The 24956-nt window shown below is 43.3% G+C and overlaps 1 protein-coding gene across 1 annotated transcript; it reads left to right on the forward strand.

Annotated features, from left to right (window-relative positions):
* The first annotated feature begins 9789 nt into the window (after positions 1 to 9789).
* On the forward strand, positions 9790 to 20170 carry LOC134091899 (actin-associated protein FAM107A). Its single transcript, XM_062544626.1, has 5 exons — positions 9790 to 10723; positions 12152 to 12209; positions 12544 to 12760; positions 16328 to 16481; positions 19192 to 20170. Exons 1-5 carry the CDS (start codon positions 10700 to 10702, stop codon positions 19288 to 19290), a joined length of 552 nt encoding a protein of 183 aa, XP_062400610.1. The 5' UTR covers positions 9790 to 10699; the 3' UTR covers positions 19291 to 20170.
* The last annotated feature ends 4786 nt before the right edge of the window (positions 20171 to 24956 follow it).

Genomic DNA, 24956 nt, shown 5'->3' on the forward strand with positions numbered 1-24956 from the left:
ATTACCATTGCATGTAAATGCAAAAAGGTTGCTGACTGTGTAAAACATTGTATCAGGCCTATAGTTAAAAAGACAACTAGGCTGCACAGAAGAATAGATAAATAACAATAACCCAATTACAATTCCACTGAAATTACTTGGAAAGTCACATTTAAAAAGTGATTTGTGAAAATGCAGCAAAATTGTGGATATAGGCTATTTTGGAAAATAACTCTTTAAAAGACTGAAATGAAGTTGCCTACTTAAAACGAGTTGCAAGAGCTGACACTTTAGCACTAGCCTACCCTACAGTGACGACTGGTAGGATAGCTTACATAGCCTTCATATACACTAATGCAGGTTAAAAGTAGACCATAGGCTATAGATTTAGACACCATTGGAACACGGAATACAATCTCAAACAACGCCAATCAATTAACGATGATGCAGCAACAGGTAGGATATCTAGCAAAAAACGTTAGCTTACAGTAGGATATTTTATGTAGGCTACACATATTAGCCTACAGGATGAGCTAGTATGTTCTTCGAAGTGTTTCCAGGTGTGTGATTGTCCTAATAGGAATGTACAATACGCTGTTAACAAAGGTTTTTAATTTGTGAATGATGCCGAAAGCTTTAAATGATTGCCTGGCTGGCAAGTCCTATAGCTAAAACGACTAGCTTGCTAACAAACAAACGTGAAAATGATAGCAATGCAGTTTGTACTAGAAACGTAAGAAGGCTTGAACCTAAATGGTGCAACTAGTTGCTTAACTTGCTAGTAACTTGCTTGTCGTTAGCTAAATACAGTGTTTACGTTGACGTTAGGTTAGATTGTCTTTAGCTGTTGATAACGTTACCGAGAGCAAACCGGTTACTGTAACGATATAAACAAATCAAGTAAGGAGTAGCAGGAGACAAGACGATAACATCCTCGTTTAGCCTACAGCAGTGGCATGGTAGAATGTTTTCATAGCTGTTACAGCCTGGTGCAGCGGTGGCATTTGGATCAAAGATCCTTGATTACTGACAGCTGAGCACTGACGTAACAATTAATCTTTACCGCCAAAGGGTCTCAACGTTAACTCTATGGGAATTTTAAAATCTTTTATCGTAAATATCTCAAAAAGTATAAAGTTCACTAATGTGAAAAATTATAGAACAAATCTCCGTTTCCAGACCTTTGTAGGAGTGCTTGAATGACGTCAAACGGTTCAGTGGTTCTAGAGCCTTTGATCGTTGATTTTGGTCGGAAGATATAATAATAATTATAAGAAGAAGAAGAACAGTGATAACAGTACATTGCATTGACATGCAATGTAATAAGAAGCCTAGGAAGAACAGTACAGTGCATTTTCATGCACTGTAATTAAAACCAAAATACTTTTTAATGAAAGACACAGGTCAATGTAATGTTCATTAACAGTGACGTACAGCATGACCCCTACAGGCATGCGTAGGTAGGGCAGTCTAGGTAGAGCCGATGGTGTTGGATGTTAGCCTGGTCCTAACCATCCCATAATACTACCATTTCATTTCGTATTATGGTCTGGAATTTCTTTGCTCTGAAGCGCTTGCAGGAAGCGGGAAGTAACGCCCAGTTCTGGTTTGAATTGATTGGACAGCTCTCACCCAATCGGCGATAGTTACTCATAACAACATAGCGCAGGCGTTTAACGTCATCGTCACGAGCGCCCTCCCCCTTTCGCCCCCACCAACCCGTCTCTTCGTTTATTGGCTGCTTTCTGGAGGGGGGGGGCGTTCTGTTACAATTCTACCGAGCAGAATGCTCCACAGAGGAGCACGGCCAGACTCGTAGTGGAGGCAATCCTTGGCTGGAAGTACGTGGATGGCTCGCGAGGCTAGTTGGATGTATGCTTGTGAACCTCTTAGTAAAGTAAACGGCATTTTACGAATACACGGTCTGTTCTTTAATTCACACAACGAGAACATCACATTGGCGACGAGGACAAAACCGAAGGAGAAACCTGCACTCAAAAACAAAAGCAAAAAGAGGAAGAAAGGTAAACGAACGGATACTAGGAAGACACTTGAGGTGAAGAATAGCTAACTCAACGTGCAAGCTAACTCAGCCACTGGAGTAACGTTAGCCAACGAAAAAGACTTTTCAAAAAAAAAAAATGACACTAGTAAACACAGTCGCTCTGCCAGCATTCGATGTCGAGGCTGATCCGCTTACCGTGGGACCACGTTGGACTAAATGGCTGCAAAGGTTTGACAATTATATCACTGCAATGAACATTACTGGAGATGCTAGACATAAAGCATTGCTTCTGCACTTAGCAGGCGAGCGTGTGCATGATATCTATGACACGTTAGCTGCCAATCAGGACAAATTCGGAGATGTTAAGACGAAGCTCAGCACATACTTCGAACCTAAAAAGAACGTGCAATATCAAATCTACATGTTCAGAAAGGCAGTGCAGCAGCCAGACGAGAATTTAGACTCATATAGCACCAGGCTGCGCATATTAGCAAAAAACTGTGAGTTTGCCGACGTCGATAACGAAATTAAGGCACAAGTTATTCAGAGCTGTAGTTCAGCCAGACTGCGCAGGAGAGCTCTCAGAGAGTCAGGAGCTAGCCTAGATGACCTGTTAGAGTACGGGAGAGGGATGGAACTGTCTGAGCAGCAAGCCGCAGGCATGGAAGAGAACGCAGCGTCAGTGAACGCAGTGCACCAGAAGGGGCGAGCAGCCTTCAGCCGACGCGCCGAGAGAGCCAAGCCCAACAGCCAGTGCCGAAATTGCGGAGGACAGTACCCACACAATGGCGACTGCCCTGCGAAAGGAAAGGACTGTAAAGCGTGTGGCAAGCTTAATCATTTGCAAAGCAGTGCAGGTCAACTCAAAGACAACCAAGAAAAGATGTTGACACTAAACGCAGAGACTACAGAGACAACGCTGGACGCCAGGAAAAGCACAATAAGGTGTACAACGTCACAAGCACCAACACAGACGACGTCCACTCCAGCAGCGATGAACACGATGGAGCCTATGTGTTCGCTGCCAGCAGCGATGTCAACTCCAAACAGCCACGGACACACATCAAGCTCAATGGGGTAAGGATATCTGCACTGGTTGACTCAGGGGCTGCAGTGAACATTATTAGTGAAGCTGTTCTCAGTACCCTGAGACCAAGTCCACAGCTCAGCCCAGCTGACATTAAAATATTTTCGTATGGCAGCACTAAGCCACTTCCCATAAATGGATTGGTGTGTTCACATGTAGCACAGAGACTGAACACAAAAAGACTCTGGCGAAGTTCTATGTAATGAAGGGTGATAGCTGCACCTTGTTAGGCTACAACACCGCTGATGACCTAGGCCTCATCAAAGTTGTGAGCTCCGTGTCCTCTCCAACAGTCAGCACAGTAGCAAATGAGCTAATAGAGACATACTCGGAATTATTCCAAGGCATTGGAAAGCTGAAAGACTTTCAAGTGAAACTCCACATCAACAAAGACATTCAGTCGACTTGTCAGCCGCATAGGAGAGTTCCCTTCCATGTCAGGCAAAAGGTGGAAGAGGAGCTGAGAAAGCTTGAGGAGGAAGACATTATCGAGATGGTCACAGGCCCTACGCCATGGGTTTCCCCGATTGTCATACCACCCAAGCCAAAGGACCCGGACAAGGTGAGAGTCTGCGTCGACATGAGACAGGCTAACGTCGCCATCCAACGCGACGACACATCACCCCCACCATGGATGATGTAATCCACGAATTGACCTGACAGCCGGATACCATCAGCTCGAGCTCCACCCAGACAGCAGGTACATCACTACCCTTACCACACACATTGGCTTGAGACGCTATAAGCGTTTGAACTTTGGCATATCTTCAGCAGCGGAGGTGTTCCAAAACGCCATCTGTCAAACATTGCAAGGCATAAAAGGTGTTAAAAATCTAAGTGATGACATCATAGTGTACGGTAGAACACAGAAAGAACATGATGATAGCCTCATGGATTAAAGTTTTCCGTCGCTACGACGGATTTCCGTCAACCGGAGGCGCTAGAGGTCAATCATGAGATTGATGCAGAACCGGGAAGAAAATATTTAGGGGGGGGGGGGGGGGGGGGGCGGTGCGGCGCGAGGCGATCTCCCTTGCAAGCTGCAGTTATGGTTCCATCTCTTGTTGAACCTGTGAACCTTGTGATAGGCCTGTATTTTAGCCTACCGGTATGTTAAAATCTTCGTTGTGCGCAAAATAAATAAATAAATAAATAAATAAATGCGTTCGTGCAACTGCGTAGATGAACATTAGGCTAGGCCTACTACTAGGCTACCACTATTAGGCTGCTACTACTAATCATCATCATCATCATAATGATACAATAATAAACGAAAGAAAGGCCAATTGATATAGATGAAAGAACAGTCTTGATGTATAGCCTACTTTGGAGGGAGCCGCATAGCCTATTAGGCTTTTGTAGGTTAAACAAGCTTTGCAGAAGTTCAGGAAAGCTGTCGTTTTTTCAGTTTAATTAGTCTATGATTTGGGCTAATTATTCTTCATAAAAGTTAAATGAAAATAAACAGTTGTTTCGCTGCATAGCATCAGGACAGACATCCACGCACTAGCTGCGCAAAGTTCTGCGTTGTTTGCGATGACTTCTTGTCCGCACTTGCTGTGTAGTTCCCCGATCTCATCAAATTAGGCTACTTAGAGGTCGGCAGTGTTGGGGAGCTTAAAGACGAATAGTCAAAAAGAACATGGATATAGCCTACTTTCGGTCATTATTAATATTAATAGAGTCGGGTGCGCCCGAAACGCAGAGACAGACAACGGAAAAGTCTGTGTCTGCGCCGCGCCACTATTAGGCTATCCTACTGTTTAGTTTAACTGCTAATTTCTCTAAAAATAATTATAATAAGCCAACAAGGTTAATTTACACAATTCAAAAGGCTATGTCTAGATACAGTTTGCCTAATTTGTCTTCTTCAAAGAGAAAGTCGTAGGTCCGTGTCCAATAAACGAAACTTACATAATAGGAGTCCTATGACTGACGCATGTTCTTATAAAAACGTCTGGTCTTCCAGTTAATATTCTTGAATGTTTATTGTAACAAATAGCACAGTTCTCATACAATTGACACGACCAACACGGTCAGAAAAACCGTGGAACTCCTAACATTCATGCCGTGCATCACGTTCTTACCCAAAAACTAAAACGTCTTAAAGTGACATGCACCTAATTAAACAACATGTCACCTAATCACACTAGGTAAAGTTACACCAAATTATATCCTGACATCAGAAAACATCAGAATTCTTTAGCATATTACATTTCAAATTAATTATTCCAAATGTTCAATAACAGAGGCCTATCTGACGGTTAACCTATGGCTGTGAGTTTTAATTGTTTTCATGCATGTCTGATAACAGGTGAGGAATGTTTTGGAGACATACAGTACATGTTTTAGGCATAATGCTGGCCCTAATCTCTGACTGAAAGTGTGCAGAATTTATGCATTTACATAACAGTATTTAATAAATTTTCTCGGGGGTGACACCCCCCAACCCCCTATTAGGCCAACGGGCTATGGCCGGCCCTCGGAGCACTCTTAATAAGCAACAGTCTGCAGTATTGAATAGCTAGGCCTACTTTAAAATGTGTTACTTGTAAACGGAGGGTACAATTAGTCTGTATGGCCCTATTTTACGTAGGTCTACGCTAAGGCCCTTTGATTTGCATCACTTGCGCGTGTCAAATTTTTTTTTTTTTTGGACCAAAAAAATTTCAGTCAGATGAATTTTTTTCACTTTAATCCATGTAGCCTCAAAGCAGTGTTTCAGAGACTGAGGGACAGAGGGCTTACGCTCAATAAAAAAAAGTGTGAATTCAACAAACCCAAGCTTGAATTCTTCGGATTCATTTTCTCAGCTGGAGGCATCTCAGCTGACCCCAAAAAGGTTACTGCCATACAAGAAGCCAGCGACCCTCAAGAGGCGACCGAAGTTCGAAGCCTGCTCGGCATGGCAAATTACTCGTTTCATCAGAGACTTCACTTCGATTTCAGCACCACTGCGTGAGCTGACCAGGAAGGACACACCGTGGCGCTGGGGTCCAGAGCATGCTAGAGCACTTCAGGCCATCAAGGACAGCCTGACCAGCAACACAGTGATGTCATACTTTGATCCAGGTAAAGTCACAGAGCTTGTGGTAGACGCCAGCCCAGTTGGCCTAGGCGCTATTCTTTACCAGAAGAACACACTAGGCGAGAGGCGCACCATAGCATACGCCAGCCGTGCTCTCAGTGACGTAGAGCGACGCTACTCACAGACTGAAAAAGAGGCGTTGGCCATCGTGTGGAGTTGTGAACACTTCCACTTATATCTCTATGGCAACCCGTTCACTCTCGTCACAGACCACAAAGCTCTAGAGATCATATGGAACAACCCTCGTTCAAAGCCACCGGCGAGGATCGAGAGATGGGGACTGAGGCTACAGCCCTACGACCTCAGAGTGGAGTACAGGAAAGGCGCAGAAAACCCTGCCGACTACATCTCACGCCACCCCATCCAGCTACAGACAGGTGTGGACACAAGAGCGGTGAAGGTGGCAGAAGAATATGTCAACTTTGTGGCTCAACACGCTACACCCAAAGCCATGACTCTCGAGGAAATCAAGGAGGAAACACGCAAAGATCCGATCATGCAGCAGGTCAGTGCCCACATCAGAAACAGCACATGGCACAAAGTAACAGGTGATACACAACATGCAGAGACATTGAAAAAGTTCAGACAAATCAGCGGAGAGCTCACAGTGTCCCTTTCTGATGACCTCATACTCCGAGGCACAAGAATTGTCATCCCTGCGTCCCTGGAACAGAGAGTGCTCCAGCTAGCCCATGAAGGACATCAGGGTGTCGTAAAGACCAAGACACTGCTCAGATCAAAGGTATGGTTCCCTAACATTGACCAGAAAGCAGAATCCGTTGTTAAGAACTGTTTAGCCTGTCAAGCCAACACGCTGGTCACACAGTCAGAACCTCTGAGAATGTCTGAGCTACCAGAAGCTCCCTGGCATGACATATGCGCTGATTTCTATGGCCCTTTTCAGACTGGCGAATACCTCCTGGTCATCATAGACGAGTACACTCTGTACCCAGTTGTTGAAATAGTCAGGTCTGTCTCAGCTAATGCAGTAATCCCTGTCCTGGACAAAGTGTTCTCTATGTTTGGCATTCCCAGAGTTCTGAAAACAGACAATGGCCCCCCTTTTAATGGTGAACAGTTTTCCAAGTTTGCTGCATATCTAGGGTTCCACCACCGCAAAATAACACCTCTCTGGCCCCAAGCGAACGCTACAGCAGAACGCTTCATGCGCACACTCGGAAAGGCCATACGTGTGGCAGAGACTCAAAGCGTCCCGTGGAAACAGAGACTCAACACGTTTCTCCGTGAGTACCGCTCCACACCACACAGTACCACAGATGCATCACCTGCAGAGCTGATGTTTCAGCGTAAAATACACACCAAAATCCCGCTGCTCACCATAGCCAGCGACAACAGCACTGAAAACATCATCAGAGAGCGTGATAGGACGGCGAAAGCAAAGATGAAGTCCAACTCTGATTCACACCGTCACGCCAAGCCGAACACACTGACCCCTGGAGACACAGTGCTTTGCCAGCAGCCCAAGCGCAACAAACTCACACCTCCATACAACAGTGAGCCATACACTGTGTCAGAGGTCAAAGGCTCCATGGTAACAGCAACTAAAGGTGGACATTCCATAACTAGGAATTCTTCCTTCTTCAAGAAGATCAATGCTGGAACCCACGAGGTTCAAACAGATCTGAACGATCCAGTCCATGACGCTGTTGTGGTGGCAACTCCAAGGTATCCATCCAGGAGTAATCGTCGGTTGCCATTGCACCTCAAAGACTATGAGTGATCATTGAATCACCAAGTTGAATGTGGGAAAAAAAAGAAAAAAAAGAAATGATGTTCATACGTGTTGTTTACACTTGTTTACACTTGTTTTGACATAAAACAAAGTTATGTATCTGAATGTTTTAGATAACAGGTTCAATGACACTTACAATAGCCTTATGAATGTGTATTCAACTACTCTGCATTACAGTTCATCAATAGCCTTATGAATGTGTATTCAACTACTCTGCATTACAGTTCATTTGAGATGAATGCATGTTTATGATTCCTGAAAGACTGCTGAGTTAGAGATAGTTTGCAAAGAACAATAAGAAACTGAGAGTTTGAGCATTGTTTTTACATTAGTCAATTTGTATACAATTCAGTAATGTTGTAGCATACAGCAAGTGAATGAGTTCTTTCTTAGATGATGTTTACAGAGATGTTTATTCTTTAAAAAAAAAAAAGGAGTGATGTAATGTTCATTAACAGTGACGTACAGCATGACCCCTACAGGCATGCGTAGGTAGGGCAGTCTAGGTAGAGCCGATGGTGTTGGATGTATGCTTGTGAACCTCTTAGTAAAGTAAACGACATTTTACGAATACACGGTCTGTTCTTTAATTCACACAACGAGAACATCACAGTCAATATAATGAGTTGTACTGGCATGTTCCAAATAATACTGGGCCACAATTTGATGGAGAACTTTAAGGTGGTGATATATGAAGCCACTTTTTGAGCAGTGTCACTGAGCAACCGCATAACTGATTCCTTATGTTGACTAAAGTTTAATTGGAACTTGCAAACCAGCAAAATTAGTCATCTTTGTCACTTTTGTTCCTGAATAATCAGATGATTTGGGAGACTTTCTGAGAGGAATTATGCCGGGACATATCATACTCATCTCTTCATATGACAATCCAGCATCCATGCAAGTTCTATACTCTTTTTTCTGTTTGCTAATTGTCTCTCATTTTACAACCATTCAAATATTCTGTGTTAAAATTAACAATTGCTTGTAATTTATTAGGTTGACAGATGAAATCCGTGAGATCTTTAGGGGACTTGGAAGCTCCATTATTCAAAGAGTAGGAACTCGTGATAGTTGGGTCTTTGCAGTTCAGAAGGGTTCGAAAGAAAGACCATTTGAAAAGGTACATTTCTCATTTTCAAATGATTTAATTACTGTCATTTTGAACCTTCTTGTACTCAATGATCTCAGTAATAACATTTTTTTTCTGAGAAGTTTTTGTTGCCTGTTTAGTAGAAGTTGCCAGTTAGTTCATTATTCCATTTTGATGATCTGCATTTTCACTGCCTTACAGCACATTCCTAATGATGAGAAGACCAACACATACGTGGAGTGGCCTGACTATATAGAACTCTCAGGATGCTTTCCCAGAATGCTTCCCCCAGGTTCCCTCTGACTGAACTTCCCTTTGTTGATAACAACATCTATTATAGCTTCCAGGCATCCAACAAAATAAACTCAAATGGACATTTATTTATAAATTGATGAGTGGAAAACAAATGTGCTCACAAATACAGTATGAATGTTTCATTTACATGTATTCCTTTAGCAGACACTTTTATCCAAAGCCACTTCAATTGCAGTATGTTACAAGGGTTTCAGTCCAATTAAGTTATATAATGATTTTAGTAATCATTTTGTAAAAATGGTTAGTGGAATACTCATTTTTGTTGTTATACACATGGAAGCTGTGAAACCATTTTAGACACTAAAGTGATTTGATTTCTTCAAATGGGTGAGAGAGATGGCGATCAGAGGTGCTTTCAAATTTGGCAAACAGTGGCGAACATGTTTTCTTTGTAATTACATTTGAACGATTTGGTGCTGTAATTCCATTCTAACGGTAATTGCATTGTCACCGCGTCCAGTTCAACTGTATGTTCACGGAGAGCTACCCCTTCAGACTGTTTGCGATTGCTCACAAATGTTCACCGAAAGGCTAACGAAAAAAATGTTTGCAAATGTTTGAATGCACCTCAGGACATGACTGCAGGCAGAATTGAAACAGAGTCCCCATTGGCACTGAGACTCCCCCTGATTTTTCAGTCCACCTCTCCTGGTGTGTGTATCACTGACACTGACCCACTGAATTGAACTCTATTGCTCTGTCACAGTTTGACAATAATATCCTGATCATTACTGTTAATCCTACGGTTTGCATGTCTGCACTGTACTACTGTATGTGTTGCATATGTCCTTTGTCCCTCTGATTATTGAAGGAAGCATACAGCCACTTTTAAATGTTGGGTTGTCATGAATGTCTGGTCTCTCAGGCTTCCACTCTCCCCCCTTGACTTGCTCTGTCTCTTTCTCTCTCTCTCTCTCTCCTAGTCCCTCTCTCCCCTCTTTTCTCACCCCCTCTCTCACTCTCTTTCCCCCCTTCTGTGTTTCTCTCTACCCTTCTCTTGCTCTCCCCTCCTCTTCCCACTTCTCTGTCAGTCTCTCTTTGTGTCTATGTTTCTCCCTTCTCCCTCTTTCTTTCTCCCCATTCTCTCCCCCTCTCTCTCTCCCCCTTCTCTATCTCTATACCCTTCTCTTTCTCTCTACCCATTCTCGCTCTCTCTCCCATCTCTATCTCTACCTTTATTTTTCTCTATCCCCCCTTCCTTTCTCTCTCTCTCTTTCCCTCCCTGTTTTCTCTCTCTCTCTCTCCCTCTCCCCCCTTCTCTCGCTGTGTCCCTCTCCACTGAGGGGCAGAGGGGTTGCCTCTAATCTCTGGGCAGCATTTCTGGGGCTCTCATCAGATCCCACCCTGGCAGCAGTCAGTCTAGAGTGGCCTGGGGAGATATGGGAGTCACCCATGGGAAAAAAGTAAGAGCCTTTCCTTGCTTGTGTGAGGGTTCTGTGTGTTGTGGTAGTGGCCGAGCCATAGCTGAGCTCCTGGAGGTCCCTCCAGGGAGATGTTTGCAAGGCGGAGAGGGGGTCAATCGGGTGTCTGTGAGGTACGCTGTGGTTGCTGTATTTCAAAGTCTTTGTGATCTGGTTATCCAGCTGGTCAACCCAAAGTGTGGCTTGTGTATTTTTTACTTTGGATTTCATTTTTCATCATGATGTATCCAGAGATTAATATAGCCTTCACTTATCAATGAAAGAAAATATGAATGCTCACACATACTGTAACTAATTATAAGTTGTGTTTAAGTTGTACATTTGAAGATTGAAGTTCGGAGGTTGCTTAGCTTCGGTTAGTTTGAAAACTATGTAAGGTACTTGAATATGTATTGTTGTGCTTATGCAAGGATTTGCAATGTTTTGATGTTTTTATACTTGTTTTGTTTTAGATTCCATTAAATTGTTCTATTAAACCCAGACACCATGTTCCATATTAATTTATCTTTTAAGCTAAACTTTTAATGTTGCTAGAGTATATTTTGGCCTTACCTGTTTGAGTCATTTATATGTTTGTGTTTCTAAATATCATGCTATATTTCCAGTGCCATGTCATGTTGTATTAACTCATCTTCCGTGCATTTGACCCTAGAAAGCGTAAACCAGTCAAACAGCATCCTATCAGCAATTATCTCATTGAGAACTATCTAAGCATGTGAGTGAAAAGGGGGGGTGGGTGGCAGGATCACAGGCTTATAAAAGCACATCAAAAAAATCTTTCAGTAATGATGTGGCAAAACTCCAATTGGTCCTGGGAGCTTTTCATCCAGCTTTGATTGACCCAACATATCGGTCAGGGACACAATGACTCCCTTGTGTTGCCGTAGCATTGCCTCCCACACACAGGCCCATTGTCCACTCACTCACTGGCCCAGAGAATTATTTGCGCTCGTTGAGAGGCCAGTAGAGCGATAAGGGAAATATGTAGGTGAGATGAGGCTGTACAGACTGTTCCTCTTATTCTGCATGGAAACAACTCACCAAATTGCAGTACTTTCATCACTCAAAACTATTTTGAACAAAGCAAAAATGCAGTGCTGCTGTCAAGAGCATGCGACATTGACACACTGGTCAACTGAAGCTGTTGATTATGTTGGGTTCCTAGATGGACGAAGGCTGTTTTGATATTGGGGATTTGGGTGAACTTTTTGGTTTTTTACACTCTTATGTTGGATTTCTTTCCAAAACACTGAACCCTGGTGCGACTCAAGTTTAAGAATCAGGAAGACCTCTCATAGAGCCAATGATAGTATTTTTTGCCCTCATAGATATTATTTACAAGTAAACATGTAATGTGTTATGGACTTGTTTTCCTTTGTGCATAACTGTCCAAATGTCCATCTCTTCTAGACAGATCATGACCTTTCATATTCATGCTCAACTCATGGAAAGCCTCTGACAAGGCCTGGTAGGTACAGTTCAAAGCAATACAATTGTGTTACTCCCTAAATTGCAGTGCTGCGTGTTGATTTAGTAGTTCAACTACTGTAAGCTAACTTGTTAGTCATTCTGTCTATCAAAGCTTGTCTGTTAGTTCATTCCAATGTCAATATTTGCCTGGAATATGCTGAGGATAGCTGACCTATTAAATGGGTCCCTTATGGAAAGTTACCTTGTGAAATGTTCATTCAGGCATTGCTCATTCAACAATATTGTTTTCATTATGTTACGCCTTAAGTGTATGTTGTGTCCCTTTAGCTGCAGGTGACTAATTTCCATGTCAATTCTTTAATGGGTCACAGCGGCGAGGCCTGGACCGGACTCTGGACGGGAGCCATCGCTGATCCAGAGGGACAGGGCACTTGAGCTGCCCGGCAGGGCCTCCCCTTCCCTCTCGACCCACTCGCACTCCTCGGAGCCGGGCCAGGAGGCGCTGATCCAGCCCAAGAAGCTGATCAATCCCGTCAAGGTGTCCAGGAGCCACCAAGCCCTGCACAGGGAGCTGCTGCTGAGCCACAGGTGAGACCAGGGCAGTTTGAAGTGTATTTGGGGGATTATGAACATAGACAGTGAAAGAGAGAGAGAGAGTGTGTGTGTGTGTGTGTGTGTGTGTGTGTGTGTGTGTGTGTGTGTGTGTGTGTGTGTGTGTGTGTGTGTGTGTGTGTGTGTGTGTGTGTGTGTGTGTGTGTGTGTGTGTGTGTGTGTGTGTGTGTGTGTGTGTGTGTGTGTGTGTGTGTGTGTGTGTGTGTGTGTGTGTGTGTGTGTGTGTGTGTGTGTGTGTGTGTGTGTGTGTGTGTGTGTGTGTGTGTGTGTGTGTGAGGAGGGGGGGGGGCCTCAGAGCGGGATATATAGATCTGGTTGGGGTGATGCCGCTTTAGTGTAGTTAAGAGAGTGTAAACAGAGTTGATCTGAGCATCTGTCAAGTTAATTTTATTGATTTTATTATCCCACAGGGGGAAATTTAGTTGTAGCCAGGTGTTAACACATAACAAATGACGCAAAATACAAGCTAATAAATAACAATGAAGACAACATTGCAATACAGATAGACAAGGACCAGTACATAAAATAAAACACAGTGCAAGATCACTCCACGGAGAGGCCAAGATGAGCAATAGTTCAAAAGTACAGTGTGCAAAAGGAGCAAGTGCAATAGTGACATCATTTTTGCAAATGCAGCATGTGAATTGCATTGCATACAAAGGAGAGTTGATAACATTTAGTCCTGTGGGTGGGAACTCTGTCTTCTACCTGATGGTAGAAGCACAAACTCGCTATAGAGGGGATGGTCAACACAGTCCAAAATTGCCAGAGCCTTCCTAAGGACATGACGGCCAAACAAGTCACAGAGTGGAGACTGATTCAGCCCTATGATCTCGCCAGCCACACCGACCAACCGACCCAACTTGTTTCGCCCAGCAAGGTTAAGGTTGCCAAACCATACAATCTGTGGATAGTGTTGGTCTGTAGGTGGAAAGTGTGACCATGTAGGTGTGTGTTTTTACATGCAAAGAAAACAATTGAACAAAGAACACTTGCCAGTTTCTAATCCACAACATTAACAGTTGGCAGGACGTTGCCATTAATGTCAACTCCCTCTGTCAACTGTTAATGTGTGGATTAGAAATGTGTCATAGTATATACAAAAAACCTTTAACTTTGCATGTAGATTAAGTATTGATATTGGAATGGTGTTACAACATTACAGTTGTCTTCAGTTGCTTTGGCACATTTCTTAAATCAAAATGGTGATTCTTAAAACTGTTTGTTCAAACTCCATATCATCTCATCACTTGTACACATCACTGAATAAAACTAGCCTAGGGACTAGTTTCTCAGCAGCGGCGGAATTTTGCTTTCCTCTAGTTAGTAGTACTGTCACTATGTAACAGTTTGCCACTATTTGGGATGTGTTCAGGTCATAGGCAACATCCTAGCCACTCACAGTGACATTTACACCAGCAAGTGCACAGTGGTGATTCTAGAGATTGTTAAGAGTGGCCCTAGTGGGGCACTGGTTCATTCAAGGGTGGCATCTACTGTAGATAAACAGAAACAGGCTCAAGTTGTTGTATTAGCCATGCACCAAACCATACATAAAAAGACAAAGAAGGACCAAGACTCTCACATCAAATAACATCCATAACAGACAAACAAACCCTGATAAAAACATAGCCTCCTTGGTGAGGGTAATAAACGAACATGTTAAAGTTAATGATCTATGTTGTCTATCACTGGATTATGCTGTGCTAAAACAGATTCCCTCATGCAGACAATATATTCTGTTCTATTCTATTCTATGTAAGGGATAATCAATAGAATATATTCCGCTATACTCCGCTTTGCGTCAGGGTCCGGTTCACCCTGTTGGTACTTATTATCCCGATAATGACCTGCGTTCTATACATTATCCTGCTTATTATACGGCTTGCCACGGCTTATTATACTACTTGCCAAAACCAGAAAAGAAACTTACCACAATGTGTCTTTAGCAATGACTTAGCTACGGTTTTGTGGCTTCCACTAACAAAATAAATAGTTTGCCACACAGACAGAGCGTAACTGTTTTAGAGGTTGCTTGGCAAGTCCAGCCAAAATTCTCTATTGGATTGAGGTCTTGGACACACAAGAACATTCACATTCTTTTCCTTAAACAGATTCTGTGTACTTTTCACTGTATGCTTCGGGTCATTGTCTTGCAGGAAATCTCTCAAGTCGTAGTTCTCTTGCAGACTGAATTAGATTGTCCTCCAGGATTCCATATATTTTGTTGAATTCATTTTACCCAACACTTTTACAAGCTTTCCAGGGCCTGCTGTCAAGAAGCATCACCACAGCACAATGCTGCCACCACCACCAACATGCTTCAAAATAGAGATGGTGCATTCTTAGCGATTTGGTACAGACTGGTATTTGGTACAGACCCGAATGTAGAGTACAGTGAAAGAGGACATTTGGGATTTCCAAGGGGACACTATTTTGTATTGTTAAAATAAGCCCATTCCATTTACATTTACAGTTTTGTCAGAAGACAGAAAACTGGAAAATGTAATGTGTGAGTGAAAAAGGCCCCAACTGTAGCCTGTAACTTTTAAATCAAGACTCAAGACCAAACTGTTCTCAGATGCCTTCTGCTAACTGCACTGAGCGCTGCACATTCTGAATCTACCTTGTGTCTTTTATTTAGTCTTCTTAATTATTCTTTATTTTTTTAAATGATTTTACCTTGTGTGTTTTATTTATTTATTTTTTATACCTATTCTTTGACTATTGCCCTTCTATGATTTTATTTGCTATTACCGTTTGCTTTTGTTTATGTAAAGCATATTGAATGTAGTCAGGCTATCACCATACTAAGCTCAATCTTTTAAAATGTGCGTCTTTTGGATAAGATAGTTTCTGATTGGAGCCAAAGGTTCTGGCAGGGAACAGAGGACATAGATGTGCAGGTTTCCAGCCTGAGCTGCTGAGTGAAATCCAAATTCGCCATAAGTTCTGTCACGGTTCACCCAGCCTACATTGAATGACCTCTGTGTGTGAAATGCATTATATCAATAAAATTTACTCTACGTCAATATAAGACACTTCTAGTCTCGATTTGCTTTCTTTAATGGAAAAGGCATGACTTGGTCAGCTGCCAGCTGGTCGCTGGCCAAATACTGTGTAACCTCTAAATGACCATTGTAGATGGGCAGAAGAAGATAGAAGAGTCTCATGGTGGTGACGAGGTTCAGGAGCACCAATCAGAACCTCTGTCTTGCAGCATTTAGCTGTAAAAAAGTGATCCATCGGCCAGTCTCTGACGGAGCAGAGACATTTAAGGAGGACAGATCAACTGTCTGATTCATTTAATGGAGCTTTCATAAAACACAGAGATGGATGTCATCAGCAAGCAAATGATAAGCAATTAAAACTGTGTGTAATCCCCCTGACGCTGTGTGTGTGTGTGTGTGTGTGTGTGTGTGTGTGTGTGTGTGTGTGTGTGTGTGTGCGTGTATGTGTGTGTGTGTGTGTGTGTGTGTGTGTGTGTGTGTGAGTTGTGTGTGTGTGTGTGTGTGTGTGTGTGTGCGTGTGTGTGTGTGGCAGGCGTCCAGTGGCGGAGGAGAAGCCAGAGCTGCAGCGGGTCCTGGAGCATCGGCGGCGGCAGCTGCAGATCAGGCAGCGCAGGGAGGAGGATCAGAAGAGGAAGGCCTCGCCACTGGAGCAGGAGCTGCACAGGAGGCAGCACAAGCTGGACATGGTACACACACTACACACACACACACACACACACGCTATTTCCTAAAATGAGTTTTTACTTGTTCAGGGTGGGAAATGAAAAAGAAAGATTTGCATAAGACAAGTCAAATTGGTGTTTTTAAAAAGAAGAGGTAACACAGATTATAGAAAAAAATATTTAAAAAATCTTTGTATATTCCCACAAGGTGTAAGGGTGCTCTGAATATGAGATCAACATTTATTTTTCAAACTTGTGAGGTCTGCTGTTCAGTCCCTGATGGAATTTATTTTCTCTTCATTGCTTTTTCGGAGAGTGTTTACACTGATCTCAATAAGGGGGAAAAATCAAGAGCCTATGTTGAGTAAAAGATGTCTTGTGTAAGCCTAAACAGAGCCCAGCCAAGAACTCAAATTTGATCAACTTTGAGGGACTGCTATGACCATGCAGGATCATCCAGACTACTCGTGGTGATTTTACTGCATACTCTTCCTATTTATGCACCAGCCTGCAAAATTTGAGCCTCCTACAGATTCTAGTTCTTGAGCAATGAGCTTGTGAACTTTGACAAAAAAAAGAGGCAGAACAAGTTTGACACCCCCCTCCCCCCGTAAAGCTGGCCCCCCGTAAACCATTTTACAGAGTGTCTCCTGGGTAACATAGGCACGCATGGTATTTTTTTCAGATTTTTTTGAGACGCAAGTGCGTGCGCTCTGGTTGATTGACGTGGAATGACCCTGAGGTGAATCACACACTAACCCAGAGCAGTGAGCTGCCTGCCCAACCAGCGGCACTCGGGGAGCAGTTAGGGGTTAGGTGCCTTGCTCAAGGGCACTTCAGCCGTGGTGGACTGGTCGGGGATCGAACCGGCAACCGGTTACAAGCCCGAAGCCCTAACCAGTACACCATGGCTGCCCCCGTGTAATACTTTATAATAACTACACACAATTAATAATTTATTAAAGGGATAGTTCGGGTTTTAAGACACGAAGTTATATGGGTTCCCTGTCAGCAACGTTGTGCATCAGCACTGACTTACCCCCCGACAGCGTCCTGTGAGCCGAGATCCAGCCGGTTTTTGATCGTTTTTGATGCTGAAGAAAGTAGTCCGGTAAGTTTCTGGGGTCACGAAAGTAAAGTGTTTTTCTTCTCAAAACCATATGCGTTCAACAGAGTGATATATTTGCACCACAAAAACGTTGTCCAGCTGTCAGTAGCGCGCAGTGATAGGAATCGCGAAAAATAAGTAAGTGATAACGAGGTTTGAATTTTTCCTGGACAACGTTTTTGTGGTGCAAATATATCACTCTTTTGAACGCATATGGTTTTGAGAAGAAAAACACTTTACTTTCGTGACCCCAGAAACTTGCCGGACTACTTTCTTCAGCATCAAAAACCGGCTGGATCTCGGCTCACAGGACGCTGTTGCGGGGTAAGTCAGTGCTGATGCACAACGTTGCTGACAGGGAACCCATATAACTTCGTGTCTTAAAACCCGAACTATCCCTTTAAGCATTTGTTACCTATTAGTTAATGATTTGTTAGGCTACACTATATTGCCAAAAGTATTTGGTCAATAGCCTTGACTCACATATGTGTGTGTGTGCCCATGTATGAATTATTTATGTTTGACATATTGTCTTCCTATCTGTCTGTATTGTCTGTCTGTATATAAAAAAAGAATGGGATGCCACTTAAGTTCATGTGAACTTAACTCGAGGCAGGTCATCAAATACTTTTGGTAGTGTGTGTACTGTGTATTGGAGTGGGGGGGTGTCCTCACCAAAGGTGAGACCAAACCTACGCCCTTGGCAAGAAGGGTGGAGTGATATGAAAGATAACACCTATTGCCATTGACAGTGATAATTATATATGTGCAGAATGAGAAAACCTGTAGCTGTATGAGGAGCTGTACAATTAGCTCTAGTAGTCGTTGGCAACTTTAATAGCATACATTATGTACCCATTCATCCTTACTTTGTTTGACTGAATTCTTAGTCTGTTGAGGCACCTTTGTGTTTGTTTCCACATGTCTGTATAGAATGTGACTGGACTTGTCCTTGTTTTGTTGTTTGCTGTTTACCTCTGGGCACAGTTGTTCTTATTTTCATCATCAAGTAACATGTTGGCCCCAGCCGTGGCGCAACTGGCTGGGGCACCTGCACCGCACGCCGGCGACCCGGGTTCGATTCCCGCCCCGTGGTCCTTTCCGGATCCCACCCCAGTTCTCTCTCCCATTCACTTCCTGTCTATCTCCACTGTCACTGTCAATAAAGGCATAAAATGGCCAAAAAAATATACTTCAAAAAAAAAATCAAGTAACATGTTATCTCGAGGGCTGAGAAGCAAGAGGGTGGAAGTGACATTACACCAACTTTACAGGAGAGCCAAAACAACTCTAACTGCTTCTGTATGTTCACAGTTAAGACCTTTGTTTTTTTGTCCAATAACTTTATATTTATACATATTTTACTTCTATAATAATAATTGTGTCAGTTAGAAAGAGCTCATCGAGAGCTTTCAGGTGATACACACATAACTCAATTTTGACCAAAATGTCGCTTACACCCTCTTGCTTTGATCTCAGCTTGATCGTTTGTTCAGTGAGAAATGTACAAGGCCCTACACATCGAGTTACCATTTAAGCCTTCATCTACTGAATATTAATCTTCCTGATTCCTTCCTTACTTGCATGCCACCTACTGTAACTGAGTCTGTTTCCCTGCCGTTTCAGTTGGAGAGAGAGCTGGACAATCGGCGGGATCTGGCCGTGAGCGAGCCCGAGTTCATCAGAGTCAAAGACAGCCTGCGGAGGAGCACCAGCCTGGTATAGGGACCCAACGAGGGAGCCCAAGAGAACTGAACACACCAACGCTGTGTATTGGGTGGGCCAAGCGCTCTGTGAGCTGCCATACTGTAGGAGATATATTACGTTGTGCTGGGGAAAAGATGGTCTGTGGCGATGGCGTGACACTTGAGAAAAGAGTAGCGAATCAAGAAGCTGTGTGGGAGAGAGCAGTAGTTTGGTCTTTCAGGACAGGTGTTTATCATCTTTGGCTTGAGCCAGTAGTACTGAAATGCACATGTGTGTTGTGTTAACATAGCGTCGGCCCACTTTGTATAACACACAAAACATACAGTATCTGTGTATGTGCAGCCGAGCAGTTTAGTCTTGACATTAAACTACACACAACAGTAAGTAGACAACAAACCCAAGGTTGGCATGTGTGATATGTGGAATAGCTGGATCAGTCATCTGATTAACACGGAATTGTTTTTCGAGGAAATTAAAGGGTATTGGTCAGATGTTTGTTTAAGAGAGGTGAATTCATCTCTTATTTTCTCTTTCAATTTCATGTATTTGCTGTGATGCATTCTCTTCTTGGATTATTCAAGCAAATACTGCAATGTTTTGAAATACATTTTGTATTATAAGACAGAATAGTTGGTGTGTAAAATCAACAATAGAGAGCCATATCTACATCTTCAGTGTCTACATACGGTACCTTAGATGATGTATAGCACAATCACATATTCAGTCAGTAAGTCATCATCAGTTCATGTAACAACACACTGCATGTTTTTTTCAGAAGACACTAGAGACTAAACCGGTACACAAATTATGATAAATCATCTATTTTAGAGGACACGCTGGTTATTTCCATGCAGTACTGTTCCTGTAGGCTACAAAAATAAAGGAACCTTGAATGACAGCTGTTTATTGAGGCTTGCAAAAACTTTTTTGGTCAATCCACTGCATATTGCATTGTCAAAGGAGATGAAAGCAGGCTACCGCTCTGCAATGGCAAAGTAGTCAAGCAGCCAAAAGCACCCAGGCCTTGCTGTGTTGCAGGGTTTTTGTGTTTGTTTTGCCTCAGCTGCAAGTCCCTCAGGCTAGGAGACTCAAAATAGCCACAATGTTGTTTTTGTGGTTGTGCGTGTGTGTGTGTGTGCGCATGTGTGTACGTGTACAACACCATCTGTTCATTAAATAAGCCCGTTTACAAATGCAACAGAACATGCAATGCATAGACAAGGGATTTTTATTTCAGATCCTGCTACCATATCTCTAAGGTTACAAATCAGTGGCCTCTTGAGTGTTGATCCATAACCCATGATGCATTGCATCCATACATTAGTAGCTCAAAACAGCTTTTACAAAAAAGGATATACTATATATATATATATATATATATATATACACATACACATATATATATATATATATATAATACACACACTTGTGTATTGGAATAATCAGTGCTTCTGTGCTGACTCATCACAGTCAATTGAATAATTTACTCAGCGAAACAAACAAACAAACAAAAACATCTATAAAAAGAGAGACACTGTACTTCACCCAATGAAACAAACCAGCCCAGTTTAGCTGAAATCTAAGATAAGGACTAGATAGATGGAGCCCTTCACACATCATTTGCATAACCGGCCAGCTCAAAACATGAGAATAAAAGAATACATTTTACTTAACATTTTTAAACCCCCTCATGATTTTACTACAATGCCATGTAGCAGTTACAGTATATATTCTACAATATCTGCAGCTTTATTGATACAACCATTTAACACATTTCCTCATGCCAGGGCTTAGTAATTAATTACTTTTTGGTGGATGAATCAGGCATCGCTGAACATATGCCACATCCTTTTTTGCCATTATTTCAACTGTGCTGACTGGTCCTGAATAGTCCTGCTAGTACCAGTTTGTTTTTACTTCCATTTTGAGGGACATAAAGTCTTTCCTGTAGTGTCCTCAGCGGTTAACCCACTGGGAAGTCAGACCCAGCAAGGATAGCCTTCTCTGGTTGTGCAAGACCCCAGTGCTCCACAACGTCCTCCTCGGTCTGTGACTCTACAGAGCGCTCATGCGGCTGGGAAGTGGGAAAGTTCCCACTTCTAAACTACCCACTTCTGAAGTGAGAGCGTTCACTGTTGAGTGACATTAAAACATTCTCCTTTGGCCCCAGCCGTGGCGCAACTCATCCTCCCACTGAGCTGTGAAGGGAAACCAAGCCAATCGACACAAATCAATAATCGAGCCAATCCGCTGCTGAATGACCGCCGAAAGAGGCCGAGGACACCATGGGCGTATTCCAGAGCCAAACATTTGGCACGGCAACTAAACGAGGGAGGACCAAGCAAAAAAAAAAAAAAAACTAGGCAAGAATTAAGACAACAAATGACTCACTGTTCAGAGGCTTTTCTACCTTAGTCTGAAGGATTTTAACACTTTTCAGCTTGTCTCTCCTGGAAGTGGAAGTGTGATATGTTGCACAGCAGTCTGTCATCTTCTACTGTCAGTGTAGGACCACAACACCTGTTTGTGTGTTTGGCTTCATGCGTATGAACGGCTGTCTATTCTAGTACCCTTTTCTAGGGCCCCTTAGTCGCCCTCTGGATTCCCTCTGCTGTGCCATTGACACTCTGATTCTCTAATTCTAAGCGCCATGTCTAGTTATTCAAGTACTTTTGGTTGTCTAACTATATGTTTATCTAAGGAGCAGTCTGAAAACTCCCCTACTGAGTCGCTCTAACAGGGGAGCCACACCAGGTGCGTAACTGAAGCATCACCAGACGCGACAGTGGGGCGTATGTTCGGAGAAAATAGACCAGTCTTCTAAAATGAAATGTATGGCGAACGGAACGCCTCAGTTACGCACCTGTTGTAACTCCCCTGTAACTGTCTTGAATGGAGACGGTAACAGACAGTGGTGGCGTCAACGAGGAGGGACATTTTCACACCTCACTTCTGATAGTGACTGACTGAACGATATCTCATGCTAACTGAATTCTGCGCTATTCTGGTGTCAAGAAGATAGCAAAAGGGAGGCATGCAGATGTCTGGTGGTGCTGGATTGGTGTGGGTGAGGGCACCGACTTAGACATCTTTATCCCCCATCACCCCTGACTAGCCTGCCCAGTTGCAAAGCATGTGCCTGTTGATCATTTTCCCTGAAAATATTTACAGGATCCATTATCTCGCCAGAGAAATGCAAATGTGAGTGGCTTGCATTTTACAGTATATGCATACAAATCACTGGCTTTGTGGCTAACAGGGCACGCAACTGAAGCATTCCATTCACAGAGCATCTGCTGCAACAATTAGCTTCTATAATCAATGGTAACACCAGGCCTGATAGCAATGCCTTCATTTCAAAAATGTGTCTTCTAATAAAATAGTCTCCTAAACTATTTTTACGCTCTGCACTTCATTTGCAGACCTGGTATAGCCTGGAAATCCAGACCACAATCTAGCAAGATTTAGGGTCTGGCTATATGTAATGAGAAGGGCTCAATTTGAGGGGTGGCACTAAGAACACATTTGAAAATATCACTGCACGCAAATGGACACCACTACGACCAGTGTTTACTGACTGATTCCGGTCGTAATGTAGATGTTGCAGTCGTTATCTTGGATTTCCCCTAGGAGATCAATAAAGTATCTGTCTACCAGGGTGGGAATTTCGTCATTTTAGGGGCAAGGCCATTTGGCCTTCACCTTCTTTTTTTTTTTAGGGGCACCAAGGCCACATGATGGGGCACAAAGGCCACTGAGTAAAATTCGATGGTTTTACATTTCAGGGGTATCTCGACACAAATAGATAGACCCGCTAGCCGCTGTAGGCTTTGAGAAACACTAACACAGCCTCAAACTTCTTTAAGTTGAGGCCCAATCATGGCAGACTTGCGTGATCAATTGCGCAGCAAATTATCAGGTGAAGCACCGGACCTAATTTCACTCAAAGAGCAAAGAGCGTTCCGTATCAGTTCAATACGGAACAAGACTTTTACGTGTCAAATACGGGACGATTCCGTATTATACTGAATGGTTGGCAACCCTAAGTCAGGGGCATAAAGGCCACTGTGGCCTTATGATGGGGTTTTTTTCACAGGGCATCAAGGCCAAAGTGTAGGGCAACGGCGGCCATGGCCTCATGGCCTTGGTATAATTCCCACCCTGCTGTCTACTGTATCTGTCTATCTGCTTAGCTCGCCTCTGGCCCACCTATATCAGATCCACTGATGTGATTGGTACCGCTCAGCTCCAAGGACATGGGCAATGAGCATTACTGATTGGCAGAGTGACTTGCTGAGCAAATTCAAATTGTGCTTTTGTGAGAACTCTGGATTTCCAGGGCAGACCCGGTGTAGCCCTGACCTAAGATCTTAGACTTGCAGGGACCAGGGTTGGGAGCCTCCAGTGGAGAAGTTGCCGTCTCCAGTGAACAGGGAGAACAGAGTCATCTGTGTCATGGCACTGGGGAAGAGGCAGCACCTCTGAGTTAGAGGTCACTTAACTACTATGCCTAGGTCGCCTTTGGCAGTGCAAACAAAAAAAAACATTGTGTTGCCCACTTTATACTAGATATTAGCTGCAAAAGTGTGTACTGTCTTGGGGGAATAATAATAATAATAATAATAATAATAGTAGTGGTAGTAGTATTATAATGTAATAATGACATATTTATATGTACACATTTGTATATTTATATGTTTTTATAAGTTGCTCATCGCTCATCGCTTACATGTAAACATATTAACCAGATCATGCAAACATTGGACTTCCTCTACGGAGGTGCACAGTACAGTAGACGGAGAGCACAAACGTGAGATCCCTTCCCTCTGTCTAGAGAGCGAGCGAGCCAGTGCGCCAATCAGAGAGAGGGGGGGAAACGTGACAACAACCATCCCACTTGCTCATCCTGTGCCAAAGCAAAACTGTGGTCAATTCAGAGGGGAGACTGTCTGCCAGAAGAGTTCTCCTAACCCAACCATTAACCACGGTCTACGCGCTCTCTCTAGGCATGCGTTTGCCTTCCTGCTTGCCACTGGCAATTACTCCTCACGTCACACTGGAGCTCCTTGGGTAGGACGGAAGGGTCTGTGCATCGCATATGTATGAGCTGTGGTCACGTCATGCTGCCGCTGTGCCGTTCGGGCCTCTGCAGCATGTGTGAGAGACCGTGAGGGAAGCACAGACGACAGCTCTTCCTCTCGCGCTCGTGTCTAACAGGGCCGTGGGGCCCCAAGGCCGCTGCTCACGGGATCTCAGTTTGCGCCTCAGAGAACAGAACCGCCATTAGGCCCCATCTCCACTTCCATAACATTTTATAGTATAATCCCACTTATGCATGCAAACCCTCCTCACCAGAACTGTTACACAAATCCAGTCTGACATGGAATACAGAGTTCAAGTGATGCAATTATCCCAATTCCTCCCTAGTCCCAGGCAGGGGCCGACCCAGAGTGCATTGTTCCAAGGGTGAAGATCCAAACAGATGGGGAAGAAATAATGTCTTAAAAATTAAAACAAAAAATGGCAAGTCATTAGCATAATGTTTTGGATTACTTGGGAGACGAGTGCACAATTTTGTACAATTTACTGTGTGAAATCTAACCCTGTTGTTAAGCATACTATGTTATGTAAGGGATAATGTATAGAACGCCGGTCATTATCGGAAAATAATTCCCGACAGGACG

Source organism: Sardina pilchardus, chromosome 9 (genome assembly GCF_963854185.1).
Source record: "Sardina pilchardus chromosome 9, fSarPil1.1, whole genome shotgun sequence".
Taxonomy (NCBI): domain Eukaryota; kingdom Metazoa; phylum Chordata; class Actinopteri; order Clupeiformes; family Clupeidae; genus Sardina; species Sardina pilchardus.